This window comes from Artibeus jamaicensis, unplaced genomic scaffold, assembly GCF_021234435.1.
Source record: "Artibeus jamaicensis isolate MK-2021 breed Jamaican fruit bat unplaced genomic scaffold, CSHL_Jam_final scaffold_833, whole genome shotgun sequence".
Taxonomy (NCBI): Eukaryota; Metazoa; Chordata; class Mammalia; order Chiroptera; family Phyllostomidae; genus Artibeus; species Artibeus jamaicensis.
In genome coordinates, this window is record NW_026522056.1 from 7,214,271 (window position 1) to 7,238,079 (window position 23,809).

The following is a 23,809-nucleotide window of genomic DNA, read 5'->3' on the forward strand; positions in this document are numbered from 1 at the left end:
TGTTTGGACAGATAGAGGAGAACTGACTCTGAGAAACAAATGTATACGCTCTCTGTGGAGAACGGGAAGCTAAGTTTCAGTCTGGCCATCACCCACCTCACAGCAATGCAATGCCAGTGACCATGCCCCTAGCTTTCCCCTCCCACTACCCACCTCTCCCCCTCATGTCAGATGGATGTGTTTGCTCTAAAGGAGAAGACGTAATGCAGGGCCTTGCAGAGGAGACCAAAGACTCTCTGGGTGTCAAAGTGACTCAATGCTAATTAGGTAAAACCAACTCTGAAGGAGAAAGTCCTGATATGTAGCCCTGTGAGGCACAGCTGTGAAGCTGGAGTGACCAGTGTAACAGAAAGGACAGAAAAAACCTTGACTTAGAGCCAATATATGGTCCTGAAATTTTATTTACATATATTCTAGTACTACTTTATATTTTCCAGTACTTTGGCACTATATTTTATTCTGTCCTCACAGTTACCATGTGAATGAGACAGAGCAGGTATTTTTGCGCTCATTTTACAGAAATACAAAGCATTTGCCTAAGGTCACAAACCAAGTAGATGTCCAAAATAAATCCCAATTCTTGGTCTCCTGACTTTCAGTTTAGTGCTTTTGAAAAGCATCAAACTCTTAAGTCATGATGACCTTTCCAGTGATCATTTAAAGATTACACTCATGTGCATACACATATGTATTTGGTATGTATGTATACATGCATGCATATTTTTGTTATAAACTAATGTACACTGATTGCAGAAATATCAACTGGAGAATAAAGAAAAAATGTGTACCATGCACTAGTAATATATGTGAAATCTTGCTGTAAGCAGAGATTCCGCTTGATTTCCTTGGGTTAGTTTGGATGTGTTTGAGAAATGATGCTAAAATTGTTTTTGGATGTTTCACTTTAGAAATATGTGACTACATTTACTTCTTCAAATGTACTTGAGTGTATTCAACTCATCCCCTCAGAGCTGAGCTTTTTCTAAATCGAAAGTGCTTGCTAATCCTCTACCCATACAACCATTGTGCGTGTTTTTCTTCTCATCTTTAATAGAATACCCAGTTTCTGGCTGACCATTTACTACTGCATGAGATCCTATTAAGTCACCTCATGTCCTCCCCAAATTCCCTTCCTTTCTAACCCACTTGCTCCAAGTGAAGTGAAAAAGATGGGAGATGTCAAAAAAGTTCTCCTCCCATTTTAAACTAATTGTGTGACCCTAAGTAAGCCACCTCACTCTTCTGAGCCTTTATAATGAGTTCGATCATCTTTTATAATAAGTTTTGGCTCATATGAGTTTTAAGTTCCTCTCTAGCCCTAACTTTCTTAGATTCCATTGGTAAATAAATTCATGCCAGAGAGTGAATGCCTAATAACTCTGACCTCCTAGGAAAAAGTATACTTCAAATGTGACTTCATGTTAGCACATATTGACTTATTCATAAACTCAATCTTTTCAATATTTATTTAATATATTTATTACATATGTATTATAGGCATGCATGGGTATGGTAAACAATAGTGTCCCTGATATCATGAAGCTTATATTGTAATGAGAATATAGACAAATAAACAGGTAATTGTGAGAAAGTGTGATATTACTTAATTAAAAGTATCGGAATCTGTTAGCCCTGCATGAAGGGGAGCAGTGTGGAGTAGGTCTCATTTGGAGCACTGTTTAATTATAGTTATGAATAAAGCAACTTTTAGGTATTTTATTATATCATTTCAACTTTTATCATTACATTCTAATTATATGGTATTTTATTATATCATTTCAATTTTTATTATTACATTCTAATTATATGGAATAGATTGTAGCACTTACAATTGCTTTTTATTGTTTTCATGCAAGGAATTCACAGACATCAGAAAAAACATTTAAAAATTTTTTAAATCATTATTAAGTTGTTACGTATTGATTTGTCATCCTAATATAGCAAGTAGTATATACACACATACACACACACACACACATATAATATTTATCTTGAAAAAATGTACTGTTGCTTGGTTTACACTAAAAGGGCCATTCTTCAAAAGGGCCTTCTCTGTTGTACCTCTCACATTCTTTAGAAATTTCACGACATCAGTGCCTCCAGTTCCTTTACTTCCCACTTCTGATGGCTCTTCAGAGGTTTCAGGTTTTTTGGACTGCTTGCTTGCAGGAATCAGAATGTACTTAGATACTATTTGCAAATGGTAGCTTCTCAGAGAGACCATAGCTTTCACACAGTCATTATAAGCTGCAGTTAGCCTATCATCATTTGTTGAAAGGACAAACTCACGCACGGAGGGGCCTGACTCCAATGAGTGAAGAAATTTCTGGTGAGCTGGTGGCATGTATGTTCGCATTTCCTGGAGGAATGCAGCAGCTGATGCTGAAAGAACAAGAGAAAGATAAGTTAGTAGGGAGACTGAAGATCCCACACGCAGTCCGGAGAGGAAGGACAGAGTGACGTCAAAGTGGCTAGAAGATCACAGACCAACAGTATAGCTAGCATAGGACAATGACTTTTGAACCATCCTATTAGAAAGCTGTTATTCTTACTAGTCATGGCACTTATTGTGAATGTTTTTAAGTTTGAAAATCAGATGAGCTAAACTCAGTTTTCCATAATAAAGATCTTTGTGCCTCCTTTCTCACTTTCCTACTGTATTTGATCATCTGGAGGAGTTGATGGTGTAGCCAGAGTGTATGTGTATATATATATATATATAATTTGTACTGGATAGATTGTGACATTAAGCCTAAGAGAGTTCTGGGGATCATTTAAAAATAAGTGAATGGACTAAGGAAAAAAAACATATTTTTCCTTAGCTCAATTAAACATAAGTTTAGGGAAAAAGGGAATAGTAGAAAGAAGTTTCTTTAAGCCCTTAAAAGGAGCATAATGAATGTGGCTGATCTTCACCCTTCAGTCTGGGCACTGCCCATGGGTTGACATAACAGCGTGGAAGGCGGGACAGGAGCAGTGTGGATCCTCTTGTTCTTGAAGTTTCCACAGTCCCAACTCCTACTCACAGTCCTGTCTCATCTGCCAGTGACCTTTTCTTCTTAAATCTGATCATACATTTTTAGAACATAGAATGTACATTTTACCACAATCGAGCCTTATAAATACATGTTTAAATGCCAAGATTGAGAGGATGATGAACTTGTGTTTGAGTTTTGCCTTCATTGCTTTCTAGCTGGTTAACAGGCAACAGGTCACTTATCCTCTTTAACTTTCTGCTTCTTTATCTGTGAAATGGGATGATGGCAATACAATCTCTACTGTGCTGAGTCTTCTAAAAGCACCAGGTAAGCTCAGATAAGATTCGGATAAGAAGGTATTTTTTAGATATTAAAAAAATGATTGCATTAACATAATTTTCTACTCACCTTCACCAGCACTCTGCTCAATGCCCAGCAGAACATCGAAGCACTGAAAGATGCTGCTTTGGGCCGCACTACCCCCGGCAAACATTTTTGGGATGTCTGAGACTCCTTCATACAAAAGACCCTCTGGCAGCTGGGAGTTGCCTTTCCAGCTGGGCCAGGAAGGAAAGAAAATGATTATTTGGATTAATTGCCAAATTTCCAGACATAAAATCTTGCAATAGAGGATGAATGGAAGGTGATGTGAGATAGATTTCATTATTCTCCTTTCCACTCATGTTCATGCATAAAAATAACACACAGCATGGTTCTGAGCAAATTTGGTCTATGTCTTCTATGGATAGAGCCTACCTTTGCATTAGCAAAGATCATTCTTCTCTTTTTAAAATGACTAGCTTTTCTGTCCATACCCCACTGTGGGCCTCACCAAGTAATAACAGAGATAATAGTCTATTCTTTTTCTACAACATGCATTTTACATATTAAAAGAAGTATTTTCTAAACATAACGGATAGTGGGGACCATTAGTGGGAACTTGGTGGATTCCTCATGTTAATTGTGGAAGAGAAAAATTCAAACATAAGGCTACATACCCAGACAAGTATATGCGAAGAACGTTGAAAAACAGGTCTGGGTCCACATAATCTGTGAAAAGATTGGATGTGTTTAGTTAGGCTGTGAAGAGAAATCAAGCTAATGTAATCAGCTGACTGCAGATTTCAGCAGAGGCTGCGGGAAAGGCAATCAATCTGATCGTCCGCAGATTGCGTAGAGAAAGCCCCTGAGGACAAGCTCACACTCACTTGCCCTCTCCCAGGTGAGCCCTGCTCATCTCTTATGTCTCCTGAACAGGGTCTACCATAGGGCTGTCCAAGAGCCTGAACCCACTGACTTCTCATGCTCACATTAATTAAACTGTCAACATTTCTTTAAGGTTACTTCATGTGCTTTCTGACATAACAGATAATTTACTTCCACGAAGAAATAAAGGAATCTAAAAATATGGACAAGCAAACAAAAAATCCACAAATGAAAACCCCAGCAGTCCTATGGACCACATTCCTAGGGTCCCCTGCACCTCCAAAGCTTGCTAATGTCTTTGATTTGCAGGTTGGTCTTCTCACCAAGCACCACTCAGCATTAACTCAAATACCAGTGACAGAAGCACATATTTGTTAAGGCCATCCAAGCAGGGCAAATTTCTTCTTGCAAATCTTCCTTATGTCATTTTTTTGGTTATTATTGTTAAGTAGCTGTTAATTTTGCAATACTTTTGAGCTCAATAGTTTTCTTTGTTGTTTCTTCCTTAACTTGTAAAAAAAAAGCAGAATTTGTGTAGAGCTCCTATCAAGCAGGAGCTAATTCTTTCAGAACTTAAACCAGCCTGTACCTTTGGCGAGATTCTCCAAGGTTCTTAATGAGAGGTGAGGATTTTTTTCTTTTTAGTTAAATATATGTAGCTTGAAATTCTGGCTTCAGTATTTTCTACCTCTGTAATCTTAGGTCATTTATCTTACCTCTCTGAATTTAGATTCCCTTCTCTACAAAATGAACATAGTAAAAGCTACCACTTGGAAAGTAAAGATTTAGTGAGATAAAATAGAGCGAAAACACACCCACTCAGTAAGAGTGTTTTTGATTCCATTTTGTCAACAACTCTATATCTTAGATAATCAGAAACATTTGTCTGAGGTCCAGAATGTCGTGTGGCATGCAATACTTGCCATGAATTTGTTCAAACACTTTAAGGGCTCCCTTCAGACAAGAAGTTATATTAAGCAGTGCCTTGTGCAAAGCATCTTGGTCCTGACGTTCTAGTGCTTTGAATATAGAGGGAATGTCCTAAAAAAAATAAAAGAAAGAAAGAAGGGACAACACTTTAGATTTATCTAACAGTGACACAGAATAAAATCCTCCTAAACCTTAATCCCTCAATTAAATTTGGGATTTTTGCTTCTTTCTTGAGCTGAGTTTCTCCAATCATTTAACTAGTTTTCTTATACATTCTTAAGCTTGGATATGTCTTTCTTCATTTATCATTTAGATATAAGTTTATGGAGTTTCATATATTTCTATTTCTACTTCAGATAGGCAAAGCCATTAGATTTATGTCACTACGTTCCGATGCCAGTTTGCACTGAAAATATTCCTCTTATTGAGGTCTCAAATTTGATTGTAAATAAATGCCTCCTCCATTTTATATTTTAGGCAACACATAAAAATAAATTCAATATTTGTTTCTTCTAGATGATCCTTTACCTTCAATTAAATAATCAAAGGCTATATTTATTTACTCAGGATAAAGTCACTTTATGCATTACATAGTTCAGTTACTAAGTGATTGCTCTGCTTATATGAATGAAGATACACATTTTGTGAGGTAAATGGACATACCTTTATTGCTTTAGCAGCTTCTAATTCCACCAAGAGAGAAATGATAAAGAATCCTCTACTGCAGTCCCCACCAGGAAATGAAAACAGAATGTCCATGTTCCTGAGAAAATCAATCAAGAAAGTCAAGAATATAGCAAGAATATTGGGATAGTTGTTGACTAACTACTTCATAGTTTTTAAGCATTTTTACTTGTCCTGTTTTATTTTCAAAATAATCTTGTGAGATAAGTATTACAGGTTTTACTATCTCCATTACATAGAAATCTTCGTTTTGAATCCATTGTTTAAGATCATATAATTAATAAAAAGTTAAACTGAACCCTGACTGGAGTGGCTCAGTGGGGTTGGGCATCATCCTGCAAACTGAAAAGCCACTGGCTCAATTCCTGGGCAGGGCAGGTGCCTGGGTTGCAAGCCAGGTCTCCACTTGGGGCGTGCAAGAGGAAACTGATCCATGTTTCTCTTGCACATCAATGTTTCTGTCCTTCTCTTTCTCCCTCCCATTCTCTCTAAACATAAATAAGTAGAATCTTTAAAAAAATAAATAAAAAGATTAAGAGACTTGAAATGCCATTCTAGAACTTAGAACTAGAAATTCTAAGACCATTTCTGTTACTACATTAATTTTTCACACGCATGTATAGGAGCAGACACACACACATTCATACATACATGTATGCACATTTTCACATGCATGTATAGGAGTAGACACACACGCACATTCATACATACATATATGCACAGCATTTACAGAGATATCTGCGAGGTCTGATTTTACAAGGTGGCCTTTTTGCTTAAATAACGGTATTCATATCTTTATTTTTATCTGTGAATCTAATCCAATTTCTCAGTGGTTTATCTGCTACAGAAAGGAATTGATGGACAAATGCAAAATGTGATTATTGATTGGCAAATTCAAATAATTGATTAGACCCTATTTTCTTTCTCACTGAAGTTTTGCATTGTTGTGAATAGGTCTCAGTATCCGTATCTCTGTGAGCTTCATGATAGTTAAATTCATGGTCTCTGAAGCTAGACCACTTCTGTAACCTATTTCCTGTGTTAATTTGAGCATGATATTCCTTCCCTTTCTGCCTCAGTGTTTCTGTCTATGAAATGAAACCAATGATAGTCTCTCACTTAAAAACATTCTGTAGCTTCCCATTCATTTTAAGATACTGTTTAAAGCCCTTACAATAGCCAAAATTCCTACATAATCTGTTTCAAAAGTTTATTTCTTCATTGCTTTCCCATACTGATACTTTTGTCATTTATCAGCAATACTAGCCTTCCTTTAGTTCTGATAAGGCACCAAGGTTTTTGTCTCTGGCTTTATCTTCACTCTTGCTTTATCCCCCACTATTAACACTCATTATTTTTCTTTCCTCTAGCTAATTTCTGCTTGTTCTTGAGAACTCTGCTTAAATAACTTGTTACAATGGACTTCTCCTTCATTGCTTTCATTTGGCTGGAGTTTCCAGTACTTTATCTTCTTACCCCTTCTTGTAATCATATTGCAATTTACATCATTTTTGTATGCCTCCTTTATTCCCCATTAGTCCAGCTTCATCAGGGCAGGCTGATACCTATGACATTCACCTTTTTTCCCCTACCTCTTAACCTCTTTTTGGTACATAGATCAAGAATAGCAAGGACTGAGTCAAAAGGAACACCTTGATGTTTCTGGCTACTGAGGTCATTAAGTCATAGATACACAGAGGTATGTGCATTTTGTATTTATATCTATTAATTACATTTTTATATGGGCAAGTATTACTTTCATATATATCTATAGCTATAATATTAAACAGTCACACAACAGTCACAGATATAATTAAGGATAGAGGTTGTTTGCCCTTTAAACAATTATTTGAATTAATATTTTTGCTTGAATTCAATTGGCCTTTTAAAAAATGCATTTGATGGATATTGATAAACCTATATTTACTTTGAATAATAAAGAATCTTTAGGCTAAAATAAGAATCAAATACTTACTCATAACTCATGGGCCTTATGAAAGCAGCAATGAAGCAATGGACCAGTTGGAAGAGAGAAAGAAAACCAATGGAAAAAAATCAAATGGTTTCAAGTTATTGTTATTAGATTTAATGTTACTATTATTAAATTTAATACCTTCTATAAACTATTGTTATTAGACTTAATACTACTGTTAAAGGTAAGATGTAGTCAGATAAAAATATACATGTGTTTTATATTTCTCAAGTAGTCATGGCAAGCCCTTAACTTAGGACTTCATAAAGAATATAAAAAATCAACCTGCAGGGAACACACATGAACAGTCAGACTGGTTGCATGAAAAAAAAACTTTCATAGACTAAATCCTTTCATGTGGGGCCATCTCCGTGTCTAGGATATTCTTCTGCAGTTTCACAACCAGACCCAGAAAGTACCATGATTCTCTTATTTCTTCATTGTAGCAGATCCCCTAACTAAATGGTTAGAAATGGCTTAAATTCTGAGCATGCTGCTCCAGAAAACCAGACATTGCTTATCTCTACAGTTGAGGATGATGACTCCTAAAGTCTACTGGATAGTTAAAAACATGTAGGTCTCAGAAACATGTTAATCGAGAATCCAGACACAAAACAATACATATTCTATGATTTCAGCACTATGAAATTCAATAATAGGAAAAACTGACTTTGATGACAAATCAGAAAAACCTGGGGTTAGAGAATGGAATTGAATAGAAAGAAGCGCAAAGAAATTTTCTCAGGTGATAGAAATATTCTGTGTCAGGCTCATCAAATGGAACACTTAGGATTTGTGCATTTCACTGTACGTTAATTATACACTCCTCTCATATATGTACAATAGAATTGTGGTTATAGATACACCAAAGTAACCTTACCCCAAAAACATTGAAGAAAACCGTATACCCAAAAATTAAAACAATGACTATCTCCCTTTTGATTTTTTAAATTTAAAATTTCTAAATAATTTTTTATTGTCGTTCAAATATAATTGTCTGCATTTTCCCCATACCACACCCCTCCCTGCCCCACCCATCTGTGCTCCCTTTTGATTTAAATGCCATGTGCTTGTTTCATTTTTGTTATAATTACTGCTTACATACCCCTTGGGGTCCTTTTTCTTCCAGTTTGCCAAGACACAGTCTGCATAAACCAAAATGGGAGGCAGCCCCAGCTTCTTGGAGAGTTTATAGTAAGGGACAGCAATATTGCTGGGCAGGACCTAATTAAAGCACAATATTTAGTATAAACTTTGAAGTGTCTTACCTTATTTTCTGCTTCCTGGGTATCAAAACATTAACTGCTGTAATGAACCTGTCATTTTCTCTTCCTCATTTTGTAACTTTGTCCCAGTAATTGTTAAATGTTTGGGTTTTGGATTTGCACTGGCATGTACATAATGTAATCATCCAGAAAAGCCAGATGTAGAAGGCAAGAAGTACAAAGGCTACCTCCTTGACCATCTAGTGACCCTGCGAGTTAATTATGTTCATTCATTTATCCTTTCCATGAGCATTGGTCTGGCAACTCCTCTATGCCAGGTACTCCTGATCCACCCACAAAGCAAAGATGAAATTAATCACCTCAAAGAGGTTCAAAGGCATTTGTAATTAAGGCTTTTGGAAGTGATATATACTACAAGCATTAAAAAGATGGCTGCTTTTAGAGCACCATACTGATGGAAACTCTCTACTGAAAGATTTTTTTGGAAAACTTCACCATAGAGTGACATTAATGCTTGGTCTTGATGGCTTACCTTGTTGGCTGAAGGAATTACCCTCATTTTGTATTTCCATGCAAAATACATAAATTGGAATGACACTTGGTTTATCTCGGTTCTTTCACTCACCCTTCCTCAAAAGACTTAATGACTGAGTTTGGCAGTGAAACTACAGCTCTGCCCCTCCCCCCTCCCCCACAACTCTTCTTTCCCTAAGCTTGTTTCTCATAGAATTCTGTCCTGTCTTGGGCCACATAATAACAGACTCCTGTCCCCACGGGGACAATCCTGATGATCAGGTACACTCAGCACATGGTTGCCACATATTCAAGCCACAATCTCCTACTGCTCCATTATTCATAAAGCTGACATTTCATTTTCCACCTGCCTGACTTCATCTAACTATATTTAGTTTATAATGAGATGGTCCCATGTAATAATTACAGTCATGCTTATCATCAGCATCCTATGGTTGGAATATACATATCTAACCACACAAAGGACAGGCATATATGGCCCATCTGGGGCAGTGGGTGGTGGGACTTCAGCGGTAGAGATGGTGTGACTATGGAGCCCACTCCACAGTTCAGTGAAAAGTCCAAGCTCTAGTCCAAGTGGCTTCAGGTTAGTGTGACATACCTGGAGATGATGATTTAACCCAAATACCAAAAGTGTTCGAATAGAATTATTGACTGTTAAAGTGCCATTTAAATGTCTGCTTCCCTTTGCAGACCTGATGCCACTGGGAATCAAAATATTTTTCTTGACAAATGATTTCCACATATTCCAAAAGGAAATGAAATGTGTCTCTCTCTGAATTAGAGAAAATGGTTAATTTCAAATGGTTTAGGAAAAAGAAAGGAAGTGTTCAAACACATCCTAATCTATTATAGACACTCATGCAGCTGCTAAGAAACTCAGTTGCTAATTTTTTTGCCCATTCTCAAGCAAAATGTGCCTTATATTGATGTAGCTTATTTTCATGTATTTATTTTCTCTTTCATATGATTTCACTCACATCTTTTAAATCTTTACATATATTGTTTTCACTGCCAGCTTCTACAATTTTTTCAAAGTGATATGGCCATACAAAAACTGGATAAATTAAAAAACACATTCCTATGTTTTATTGTATAATTCTGATCTCCAGCCTGGTAAATTTATTATCTTTTGATTCTGCCATGTGCATTCTAGTCTCCCAAGTTTTTTGCTCATCTTCTCTCTCTTTCTTTTCTGCTCCCCTCCCCTTTGGATAAGCTTTACCAATCTTCCAAGAACTAATTCAAATTTCACTTCTCTCTTGAAGTATTTCATGAGCATATCAACTACTGGTTAACTCCTCTGGACTGCAACACTTCTCTACCTAGAATATGCTTCCCTGTATTACTGATGCTGCATTATGGGTGTTCTTTTTGTATACAATACCTATGCATTTAGCTAGACTCAGATTCCACCAACTCTAGTGAGAGACTAGGTTGTAAAACTAGAGCAAATCTTAAACATTTTGTGTCATCACAAAACAAGATGCAGCAGTTTCATGATTTTTAAGGAAGTGCAAGGTGTTCCATGATTGTGCGAAACAACTTTTTCCTCTTTTCTGCTTATCAGGGGATGACTCATCACATAGGTGGACTGTATCAGCTATTCTATCTTTAAACAGGATGTGGGAAGAAAAAACAAAGCTGAGCTACCCATTACCCTTTTGTCAACAAAAGGAAAACTCACTGCATGGAAGAAGGTGTCTGGAATCTCTTATCTCTCTGTGATTTAAAGGTTAGCTATTACAGTCTAAGTAGGTTTTATGTGATTAATGATGCCAGATAAAATACAAGATAATATTATTTAAAATCTAAAGTTACTTTTGATGAGGGTAGAGTAAAATTAATATATAATGTATTCTTCTATCGTGACAGATATAAGCTAGCATTTTAGCATTAACTAAGAAGAGCTATATAATGTTTATATCTCCCCAAAGTCATAGTTTTCATATTCAAATATGTTGATAGTAGTATTATTTTATACTAGTAAAACACTAAAAACAAGTAAAGTATTTTTCAACTCCAGATTGAATAAAGTTCTGAAACTCAATGAAAAATTATAAAGTGATTTCAAATGAGTAGGATGATTGTACAGTAAAAAAAAAATGCTTACAAGTGAAAAAAAACAGGATATATATGTACTTGCAGAAAATGGAACAACTGTGTTATATTAGTGAAAGACTAAGCATTCAATAATGATCATAGTTGACATTGTAAAGTCAGTGAATGATTTTCTCTTTTTTTCCTATTTTTCAAGCTTCACAAAATACAGTTACAATAGTAGTTTCAGAATATTTTTATGTTAAATATAAACTGGATGTAAACCTATCATGTAGCATAAAAAATATTAGAAAATCTCCAGACCTTACGGACATCTCCATCACCTTGGTCCCACACATATGCCATGGTGATATACCCCAGGACCAGATGTGCGAGGCGCTGCAGCTTGTGTCCTGGGAGGTCATCGATGCTGAACATGGGTAACTGAGAACAAATGGAGAGGTTGGCTCGCATCAATAGGAGTGACATTATAGCCTCAAAATCAAATTAAAACTGTTAAGAAGTTAAAATAGAAGAAGACCAATGTAATAGTTGTTCAAACCTTCTCTACTTCTGCACGAAGTTCACCATTCTTAATCAGGACAGGAAGGTTTTTAGCGATGGAAATCCAGGCATCATATGGGTGAGGCAGTTCCTCCTTAAAAAAAAAAGAACTTTTTTTTTACCGGTGGAAGTTATTGTAAAAAAGTTTTGTCTCCCACTGGTAGCCTATCTGTGCCATGAAGCCCCAACACACACTTACCAGTCTAGCTCTATCGACACCTGTCATGGATTGTCATCTGCACACTCAGGGCTCAAGACCTTCTCTGCATTCCTCCTCTTCTCCTGAGTACTGTCATCTGCCTCTTTTTCAAAGGTCACCTCCAAAGTTCCACTAACATTCTCCTAACTACTGCAGTTTACACCCATGTTCCCAACTATGAAGCCTACGTATTATATACCTTTTCCTATTGTTAAGTAATGTATTCATTAACTGCTACTTTTTTTCTTCTCAGCTAGGTTTGAAGTCTTTTTGAATGGAATAAAAATGAGATTTATTAAATGTCAGTAGTACACTAGATACTTCACTCAGTAATTTCTCATTTAATTATTGCAGTGACCAAAAAAGTTGATTGTTGTTTCTATGTCATAAATATGGTAAGTGAGGCTTGGACAGTTTACTAACTTGTTTTGTATAAATAATTTATTGTGATTCAAACATGTTTCCAATTTTCAACAACCCATGCTCTTTTTACATCTTACTACTCAATGGTAAGGATTTCATCATGCTGTTAATTCTATTTTCCTTATAGCACTGGCACAGCACCAGACACGGAAGAAATTCTGTACGTACACATGTTGATTTCTTGCTTTGGTTTCACTGTAGGTTTATTTTTGCCCAATAAGATTAAACAAAATCCAAATAAAAGTGTCTCCCTGGATCTTAGCCTATTTATAACCTCATTTGAAGGGAATATATACAAGCAAGAGACCTAGGAAACACTCGAAAATAAGATTCAGATCCCTGGACAACTCCCTGCCTGCTCTGATTCTAGCCCTCCTCCGTTAAGCTACGTCCAGACATGCCCTTGGTGCCACCGATGCTGACCGATGGGGGTGGAGTACAAGCCAAGTGATTAAGTGAACCAACATGGGTGAACTTCACAATATTATAAACACGTTATGAAACAAGAAGATAAATGTACTATAAAATTCAAACATTTTTGGATGCTGCAGTTAATTGGCCAGTCTTAATCTGTTAAAAGCAGACTTTTAGCAACAAAATATCTGGCAACATATTTACTAGAGCACCACCTTTTTTTGTCTACTCTGAATTCTTCTCCCTCATCGTACAAATGCTGTGCTCTAGTGTTTTCAGTTTTCGTACATATCTTTTGTCATGTGTTTTATTGTGTTGCAAACCAAATTATTGGTTGTTATTTTCCCCCAAAGAACAGAAATTCAATTTCTGCTATGTATCAGGATTAGTGTCCTTTTAGACAGAAATTTCAGCAAATGTAAAATTCAATTAATAGTATACTTCTGATCCAGAGGATGCCTAACCGGTACAATCTAAATTAATGAAGAATAACAAGAGAACCATTCAACCTCTGCTAGATTAGAGAATGTACTTCGTATCTACATGGAATTAGAAGGCATACTATTTTCCTTTGAAATAGAAAGCTGATAGATGATAAGGAACGGAATGATTTTTGAGCTTATAATGTGCAGGAGAGACCTTCAGTGAAGACCATAACATAAGCCTTACTTTGTGTGTGTTTCACAACACTGAATCTAACTTCCTAAGCATCTCAAGGAGCAGCATTGTTTTTCAAGTAGCTCTGGAAGAGGTTTTCGTTTTTGTTCTATTTAATTATTTTTCAAGTACAGTTTTCTGTCTATTTCTCCCATCCCAGCCCACCCCACCCTGTGCTCCCCACCTCCCTCCCATTTCTACCCCCCTTAGTTATTGTCCCTGTGTCCTTTATATTTGTTCCTCTAAATCCCTCCCCTTTTTCCCCCTTAAATTCCCTCCCCTCTCCCCTCTGGTTGCTGTCCCCTGTTCTCTATTTCAGTGTCTTTGTTTTGTTTTTTTTCTGCTTGCTTGTCTGTTTTGTTGTTTAGCTTCCTGTTAAAGGTGAGATCATATGGTATTTGTCTTTCAACACCTGATTTATTTCACTCAGCATAATGCTTGGTTTTTATTTCCCCCCATTTTTTAAATTGTTGACACTATTGCAGATGTCACCTGTCTCCTGGGCCCCTTTGCCCACTTCCACCCAGCCTCCTGCCCCTCTCCCCTGCCTGTCACCACACTATCCTCTGTGTTTGCCTTTGGGGTTTTGCTTTAACCCTTGGAATCTGTCCTAGATGTCTCCATGATTACGATTGTTTCATTTTTTAAAGAAAACTGACTCTTTGGGGGCAAAAACTAAATATGGGTTTTGTAATTTCTGAAAAAGATTTTTTTAAATTGTACCATTGATAAGCACATCCTTCACACAAGCCAATCCTGGTAATCGTGTGTTTTTGTATGAAGAGGGAGCAAATATAAAGTAAGCCAGGTGTTTTTAACAATAAAATTAAACCCTATACTTCATATCATTCAATTAACTTAATAATTTGAATTGGGAGGAAGAATTTGCTGTAGATTTGCTACTATTACAAGATATTTTCAGTGTTTTTTTCCCTTTCCCTTTCCTTCTTTTCTCTTTCAATCTCTCTCTCTTGCTTCTTTCTTCTTCCTTTCTTCCTTCCTCCTTTCCTTTCATCTTCACCTGATGATATGTTCATGATTTTAGAGAGAAAGCAAGGAAAAGCAAAAGAGAGTCAGAGAGACATTGATATGATAGAGAAACACTAAACGTTATTTCTAAGTATAGTCAGATTGGCATCTCTGACGAAAAATATATTTGCTGCATTTAAAGGTACTTTCTGTAGTGTGGACTCTGCTTGAGTCACAACCACATAGACTTATATTGTTACACACTATTGTCCCAACATATATCTTGTTCCTGGAAATAGTCTCCTGGAATTTCACTGTTTTGTTAATTCCCAGGGGTGGGACAGGGAAGCACGCCCGTGACCTCTCGTTGTAAGAGACCCAGCACAGTGTCGGTGTTTTAAGATCATGGATTATGGAGCCCAACTGATTAGGCTTCCTATCCTGCTTCTGCTGCTTCTGGTTATGTGAGTTAGAAGAGTCACTTAAAATGCTGCACAGCTTACATTGCTCATCAGAAAAACAAGATTAGTAACATACATACTTTTTAGGGTGGTGGTGAAGATGGAAAAGTAAGTATCTGTAATTTGATTCAAAATGCTCTATAAGTGTTAGATAATTACAATGTTGATGATACCAAGATAGCTTTAATGGCGTTTTTTAGAAGATAAATAAGGGAAATGTAGTTGTTAAGGCAAACAGCACCTGCATTTCACTTGGTAAAGAAAACTTGTAAAAAAAATAAGAGGTACTTCAGACTCCCTTGAATCTTATGCTCAGTAACAATAAGCAATATTAATACAACGTACTTGCTAGATGTGCCATCTCAAAAACCTAACCAAAGTACAAACAGATACTTCATATAGTTTAAGGTATACTGGTCAAAAAAAGGGACTCTTTCGACTCACAGATCAGTTATTCCTGTCTTTCCCCCCCCTCAAAATGTCCTCAGAAAACACAACTGTATCAAACCAAGATACTTCTATTGTTTCCTTATCTCATTAATCTCTATATCTGGGAAAATAGGTAATACATCTCAGACTAAATTTCTAGGTAGAAAATTGTAAGATTGTTAAGTGAGACCCATTTATTAAAACTCTGCCTTCAGTTTGGCACACTTCCCCCCTTTGTTCAGTAGAAATTTCTAACCCCTCTTTTTTTTTCCAATAGAAATTAGCTTGTCCAGGTAAGTAAAAATAAGAAAAAATGTTACCATAATGTAGTGCCCTCTCTTACCAGTGGATTGGGCAGAGCAAAGCCCACTTGTTCATCGATATGGTATTCTTTGCTGATTTCTGAGAAAGTTTCCATAGGAGATGCTTTGTGTGCCATTCTCTCAGCCCGGTCGTCTGACTCTCCTCTCTGAGCATCTATTTATTCTCTGAGGTTGCCATAGCTGATGACCACAACTTATCACGTAGGCAGTAAGAAGTACTTCCACTTTCTGAAGAGCAGTTTCATTTTCCAATTTCTTTATTTGTAATTTGATAAGTAATAAAACCATTATTCATCACATAAAAATCTAAAAGTTTGCATCCCATATCAAGTCTTTATCACTAGGAACATCATTTGTTCAGAGGGCGGGTCGGAAAGGACATAATTGGACTAACACATGAAAATAGGTGACCAGAAAAGAAGGTTTTTATTTTATGGGAACTTTTAAAACTGATTTAAATTGATGAATTTGACCAAGGCTCAAGTCCTAAACTATCATTTAGTTATTACTGCCATTGGCTTTCTTTTAACCTAGTGGGGTTCTTTGAACATATTAGTGTCTTGTTTCAGCAGCCATGAAATATAACTCACGATACACTGAAATCTTAGTCAATGACTCCGAAGTAGAAAAAAAAGTAACACGTGAAAAATTTTAAAAGATAGTACCTCGTCACCTCCCATTTTTCTTACACATTCTTTCATCTGTGTTCACAATCGTAGAGATTTTCCTTCTCCATAGTCCTAGTAAGTCATTTTAAGAAAGACTTTTCTACATCTGTACTATTTCTGACTGCTAGGGACTAATGAAGCCACAGACTTTCACAGTTGAGGACTTTGTAATATGTTAAAAGTTGATCCCTGGCTGTTGTGGCTAGGTGGATTGAGCACCAACCTGCAAACCAAAAGACTGCTGGTTGAATTCCCAGTCAGGGCACATGCCTGGGTTGCAAACCAGGTTCCCAGTTGGGGGCATGTGAAAGTCAGCTGATTGACATATCTCTCGCAAATCGATGTTTTCCTTTCTCCCTCCCTTCCTGTCTCTAAAAATAAATAAATACTTTTTAAAAAGTTGAATAGAAGGATAAACTACCTTAAAAATGTTTTTTCAAAATGCAAATTAAGACTGAATTGGGTAAATGTTTTCACAGTGTTTGCAGGTTGATGGACACATCACAAACAATAACAATGGCCATATTGTTTCCTTTGATGACCAAAACAGGAAGAGAGATATTATTCAGCACTCTAAGAGCCAATGCAGTTTTGTCATCCAACTTCTTGGTACTTGAATTACATTTTAATAGTACTTGACTGGGACAACATTCAAGAATAGTTTTCACAATGTTCTTCATGATTACTTTATGGATTTTATTGGAAAGATGTAATCATATGAGAATATATTTCTTTTATAATAAAGGAAAGAAAAACTGAAAAAAAATTATACAGAAAAGGAACACAATGACTCAGCTTCCACAAAATGAGTGATTCATGAGGGTGATATTGTTGAAACCAGTTCCAATAAAAACAAACAAAAAGTGTTGGTTTACCACATATATGGAAAACAAAAATCAACAAAATATTGAGAACTAGAAAATGTGTGCTTATTCCTGTTTTTTTTTTTTTTGTATTCCTTGTTCCTGAATCTTTTCATGGGTGAGTCAAATAGAGGCGTGTAAATAGCTTTTATATAATTACCTTGGAAAAATGTCTGACTATTGATTTTTTAGTCAGACATTTAGTCAGCCAAATAAACATGGCTGAAAACATTTTTCTTGACTCATCCAACTACTTACTAAATCTATTCTACATTTGACTGAAGAAGCAATAATACTTTTCTACTTTTGTATCAACATTTTAACTACTTCAAACTTCAAAATCTTTTGTATTTCTGAAATACATTTTCAATTGATCCTCTGTCTTCATTCCTTTTAATTTTTATTCAGCAATAAATAAATCCAGTCATACAAAATTGTACATCAGTACAGAAAGCTAAAATTCTGAGTTAACACCATCTTTAAGAACAATGAAACAGGAAAATATGCCTGAGCTTATAAGAGTCAAGAATGTTAGAGAAATTACAAAGAGAAGAGAAACAAAAAATGGTATTCCCTACTTCTTCTATGAATTGACTTAAGTTCTGGACTCTATAGTGAGCTGTGCACACACAGAACAGATCAAGAAGAATATAGTAAACTCTTTAAGAACTGAACTACAATAGAAATGACTACCCAAATCCCAGATAAACTTGAGTGGTATATGCACCCAGCAAATGTAAGAGGCATAGAACAGCATTTGAACTGACATTGAAACTACAAAATTGATGAGGCAGAACTGGTGATCAGAATCTAACCAGCACAATTGCATGCTAAAACAAACAAACAAACAAAAAATTCAACATTCTTCAGAGGATTCTAGAGAATCTACAGCCTCACATTATTGTATTATAATCCAAAATTTCATAACACTCAAAATGCCAGGAAAATATGACCAAAGTTTAATGGAAAAGAAAATCAACAGATTCCAGTCCTGATAGGATGCATATTATAAATATCTGGGAGGTAAATGTGAACATCCTTTAAATAAATGAAAAAATATATCATTTCAGTTGAGAAACTAAAAGTGTGATTCAAATGCAAAATTACAATGTGTAGTATAAAACAAATACACACTGTTTAACAACTAATGGGTCAAAGAAAAAACCGAAAGAGAAATATAAAAAAGAACCATGAGAAAAACAAAAAAATGAAAATGCAAGATAACAAAGTTTACGAGGTGCAGTAAAAGTAGTTCTCTAGAAGGAAGTTCAAAGTGATAAATGCCTACACCAAGAAACAAGAGAAACCTGAAATAACTATATATATATATATCTTTAAAAGCTAGAAAAAGAAGAACAAATGAAGCCCAAAGTTAGTAGAAGTAAGGAAATAACAAAAATCAGAGAAGAAATAAATAAAATAGGGATAGAAAGACAATAGAGAAATCAATAAAAGAGCTAGTTCTTTGAAAAGATAAATAAAATTGACAAACTTTATCTAGATTCACTAAAAACAGAAAATTAAAATAAATAAAATCTTAAATAAAAAAGGAAATGCTACAACTGATACCACCGACAAACTAAGGATCATAAGAGAGTACTACGAGAGCACACCAATGAATCTGAAAACCTAGACGAAATGAAAGAAGATTCAGCCTAGAAGTTGCACACCTAGAAAGTGTTTCGTTTGGGGTTAAAATTCAATCCTGTCAATTTGTTACTTAAAATGTTTGGTTGGAAGTAAAAGAAACAAGAAGAGGGAAGTTATTTTCACAAAGAGGTATTTTGTGGAACCCAAGAGGAGATTCACCAGGAACTGGAACAGGAATGGGGGTGGTGCAAGGAACTAAAACCACTTTTTCTTCCAACCCTCTGTGGTCATGGGGTCTCTTACATGTACTTCTTTCTATGTCACGTCCCTGTAGCTACATCACTTTCATATAAGTGGCCAGCACAGTCTGACCATCAGTTATGAATCTTAAATTTTAAATTTCCAGGAGAGAGGGATTTGATTGGCTAGCTAGAGTTAGGACCACAGAGGTGCAGGACCTTTACTGTGGGTGAGTTCTAGATCTCACCCTTCCACACACTCAGGATCTTTATTCTATCAATTACTTCTTCTCACTCTTACATGTTCAACTCATCCTCTTTGCTGGTTTCATTATATAAGTGTTCAAATATGACCATATCCCTCCCAAGTCACAGAGACAAAATATACAGCACAAGGAATATAATCAATAAAACTATAACTTTGTACAGTGACAGATGGTTACTAGACCTATTGTGGTAGTCACATTGTAAGATATATAAATATTTCATCACTATGTTGTACATCTGAAACTAACATGGTATTGTATGTCAACTATACTTTAATTAAAAAATAAAATCTTCTTGCCCAGGCTGGTGTAGCTCAGTGGATTGAGCACAGGCTAGGAACCAAAGGGTGGCCAATTCGATTCCTAGTCAGGGCACATGCTTGGGTTGTGGGCCAGGTCCCCAGTATGGGGCATGTCAGAGGCAACCACACATTGATATTTCTTTATCTTTCTCTCTCTTGAAAAATAAATAAATAAAATCTTAAAAAAAAAAAAAAAAAAAAACCCTGGGCGGTCCCACATTCACACACAGATAAACCAGGCAAAGCAGAGTGAGACAGACCACACAACCCAGGGTCCCATCATGGGAAAATAAAGCCTCAAACCACTGATTGAAAACACCTGTGGGGATTGAGGTGCCAGGAGAGACTCCCAGCTTCACAAGAAAGTTTGTTGGAGAGATCCACAGGATCCCAGGACATACACAAACCCACCCACATGGGAATCAGCACCAGAAGGGCCCAATTTGCTTGAGGGAAGGAGCGGAAGGGACTGAAATCCAAGAGAGAGTGGAGCAAGAGCCTTGTTCCCTCTCTGATTTTCCCCCCACATAGAGCATCATAACCCAGTGACTGGGTTGCCCCACCCTGGTGAACACCTAAGGCCCCGCCCTCGCTATGTAACAGGCATGTCAAGACAAAAAAAATGTCCCAAATTAAAGAACAGATCAAAGCTCCAGAAAAAATACAACTAAACGATGAAGAGACAGCCAACCTATCAAATGCACAGTTCAAAGCACTGGTAATCAGGATGCTCACAGAATTGGTTGAATGTGGTCACAAATTATATGAAAAAATGAAGGCTACACTAAGTGAAATAAAGGAAAATGCACAGGGAACCAATCGTGATGAGAAGGAAACTGGAACTCAAATCGATGGATTGGACCAGAAGAAAGAAAGAAACATCCAATCAGAAAAGAAGGAAGAAACAAGAATTCCAAAAAGTGAGGAGAGACTTAGGAACCTCCAGGACATCTTTAAACATTCCAACATCCAAATTATAGGGGTACCAGAAGGAGAAGATGAAGAGCAACAAGTGGAAAACTTATTTGAACAAATTAATAAAAGAGAACTTCCCCATTCTGGCTAAGGAAATAGACTTTCAGGAAATCCAGGAAGCTCAGAGAGTCCCAAAGAAGTTGGACCCAAGGATGAACACACCAAGGCACATCATAATTACATTAGCCAAGATTAAAATGAAGGAGAGAGTTCTAGAAGCAGCAAGAGATAAGGGGACAGTCACCTACAAAGGAGTTCCCATCGGACTGTCAGCAGATTTCTCAAAAGAGACCTTACAGGCAAGAAGGGGCTGGAAAGAAATATTACAAGTCATGAAAGGTGAAAACCTGCATCCAAGATAACTCTATCCAGCAAATCTTTCATTTAGAATGGAAGGGCAGATAAAGTGCTTCTCAGATAAGGTCAAGTTCAAGGAGTTCATCATCACCAAGCCCTTATTATATGAAATGTTAAAGGGACTTATCCAGGAAAAAGAAGATAAAAAACATGTACAGTAAAATGAGAGCAAACTCACAATAATTAACGACCACACCTAAAACAAAAACAAAAGCAAACTATCAAACAAATAGTACAGGAAAAGAACCACAGAAATGGAGATCACAGGGAGGGTTATCAACAGGAGAGTGGGAGGAGCAGAGAGGGAGAAAAGGTAGAGAGAATAAGTAGCATTGATGGTAGGTAGAAAATAGACAGGGAGGGTAAGAATAATGTGTGAAATGTAGAAGCCAAAGAACTTTTAAGTATGACACATGGACAGGAACTAAGGAGGGAATGTGGGTGGGAGAGGGTGTGCAGGGTGGAGGACAGTGAAGGGGTATTGTAGACCGCTTTGCCTGGTTTCAGGAATTGTAACTACCCCCTGTGGCTAAGGGAGAGTGAGTGACCTCTGGAATGCACGCCACAGGAGACAAAGCTTGTCTCTGATGGCAAACGTTGCCTCAGTTTCCTCTCCCTGCCCCCAAAGCTTGGTAGGAAGTCAATGACAGGTAAGACCCCTCACAGTGGGGGGGGGGCAACCTAAGCCAGACTCCATCACTTGGGAGGTTGTCATGGAAAGACTCTGGGGGCTGCAACAAAGAGTGAGCAATGGACTCTTGCCCCCCCCCTCAGCTACATGACATAGCCCAAGTCCCCATGTCCTCTGGGAGGAGGGCTTCCTTGCTCTAATCCCCTTAAACCTGAATATCTGATGGGGAGGGGTGCAGCTCCTTGCCTTGCCAGAGCAGATCCCAGGGGAAAAATCTGGCGTCACAAAGAATTCCTGAAAAACCTGTGAAATCTGCTCTGCTAAGAGTGCTTTCATTCATATGTTAAAGGTCCGAGCTGGAAACCATAAAAGTTTCTGCAAAATCCCCTTCCTGACAGACTGTGACTCAGACTAAGCCCTCAGATCTCTTTGAAATGTTATCTGCTGTTTGATCCTTGCCACCCCATATTCCTGTGTATTACAACCCAATAAAAGTCTCTGGAGAAAGGGGCTTTTTTCCTTGGAGAAACTAGCCACCTCTCCTCCTCAAACAGATCACATCTTGTCTTGTTTACTTTCATCTGTGGCTGACGGGGGGACTTGTGGAGAAAGTTGCCCCCACAATGGGGGAAAACAGGACAGCTACAATGGCACAATCAATAAAACATATTAAAAACATTAAAAATAAAAAATACAATTTCTTCCTCAAAAAATAAAACAAAATCCTAGAAACATAAAACTACCAGGACTGAATCATGAAGAAAAAGAAAATCTAAACAGACCAATTCAATTACTAATAAGGAGGTTGAATCAGTAATCAAAAACTTTTCAACAAACAAGATTCTATGACTAGACAACTTCACTGGTGAATCTTATTAATCATTATCTGGCTCTTACGTAGTTCTTTTGTACGCTTCTTCCTCTTGTGTGGTCTTTCATTATCACGTGGTTGTTTTTTATAGTGTATATTTTGGTTCTTCTTTATCTTTTGTATCTACTAGACATTTTTTTGCTTTGTTGTTAACATGAGGCTTCCACAAGACCTCTTATAGTGATAATGGTCTATTTTAACCTGATAACTTCAGTTACATACGAAAGACTCTACCCCCATTTTATCTTTTGAGGTCACAATTTACATATTTTTGTTGTGCATACATTAACAAATTGTTTATTTCACCTTTATCCTAGAATTAACTGATTTATGCAGCACCGTTAAAGTAATTCAGTGACTTAAGAATGTGACTCTATACTTGTACTTACCGATGAATTTTTTTTACTGTCATATATTTTCCTGCTACTTGCTGAAAACCTGTTACTGAAACCAGCAAGAACAGGTCTAGTGATAATTAAGTGCTTCAAATCTTGTTTTTCTGTGAAAATTTCTATTGATTCTTTATTTCTAAAGGACAGCTTTGCCAAGTATTAGTTGGCAGGGGTTTTTTGTTTGTTTTTTGTTTTTTCCCTTTCATACTTTGAAGACATTATCCAACTCTCTCCTGTCCTGCAAAGTTTCTGCTAAAAAAACTGCTGATAGCCTTATGGGGGTTCCCTTTGATATGATGAGATTGTCTTCTCTTTGTCAAATTCTCTTTGTCTTTGATTTTCAATGTTTTCATTTCAGTGTGTCCTGATGAAGTCCTCTTTGGGTAGAGAATATGTTTGGAGTTCTATGACCTTCAGGAAGCTGGATGTCCATCTCTCTCCCTAGATTTGAAAAGTTTTTCATCCATTATTTCTTTAAACCTTCTATACCTTTCTGGTCCCTCTTCTCATTCTGGGACTCTTATAGTGCATTATTTTTTAAATTAATACTATTCTATTAATTCATGTAGGCCTCTTTTAACATTCTTTTCCCCCTTTCCTTTAATAGGACAATGTCAAATGACTTGTCTTTGAGTTCACAGGGTTT

General features: G+C 36.7%; 1 protein-coding gene across 1 annotated transcript; it reads right to left on the reverse strand.

The window, feature by feature from the left end:
• Positions 1-441: 441 nt before the first annotated feature.
• Positions 442-16,152, reverse strand: IDO1 (indoleamine 2,3-dioxygenase 1). Its single transcript, XM_037166985.2, has 10 exons — positions 16,030-16,152; positions 12,133-12,228; positions 11,895-12,014; positions 8,876-8,994; positions 7,774-7,788; positions 5,778-5,877; positions 5,108-5,225; positions 3,977-4,028; positions 3,387-3,535; positions 442-2,382 (listed from the first exon to the last, which is right to left on the reverse strand). The coding sequence occupies exons 1-10, from the start codon at positions 16,123-16,125 to the stop codon at positions 1,928-1,930; spliced, it is 1,320 nt and encodes a 439-aa protein (XP_037022880.2). The 5' UTR covers positions 16,126-16,152; the 3' UTR covers positions 442-1,927.
• Positions 16,153-23,809: the final 7,657 nt, after the last annotated feature.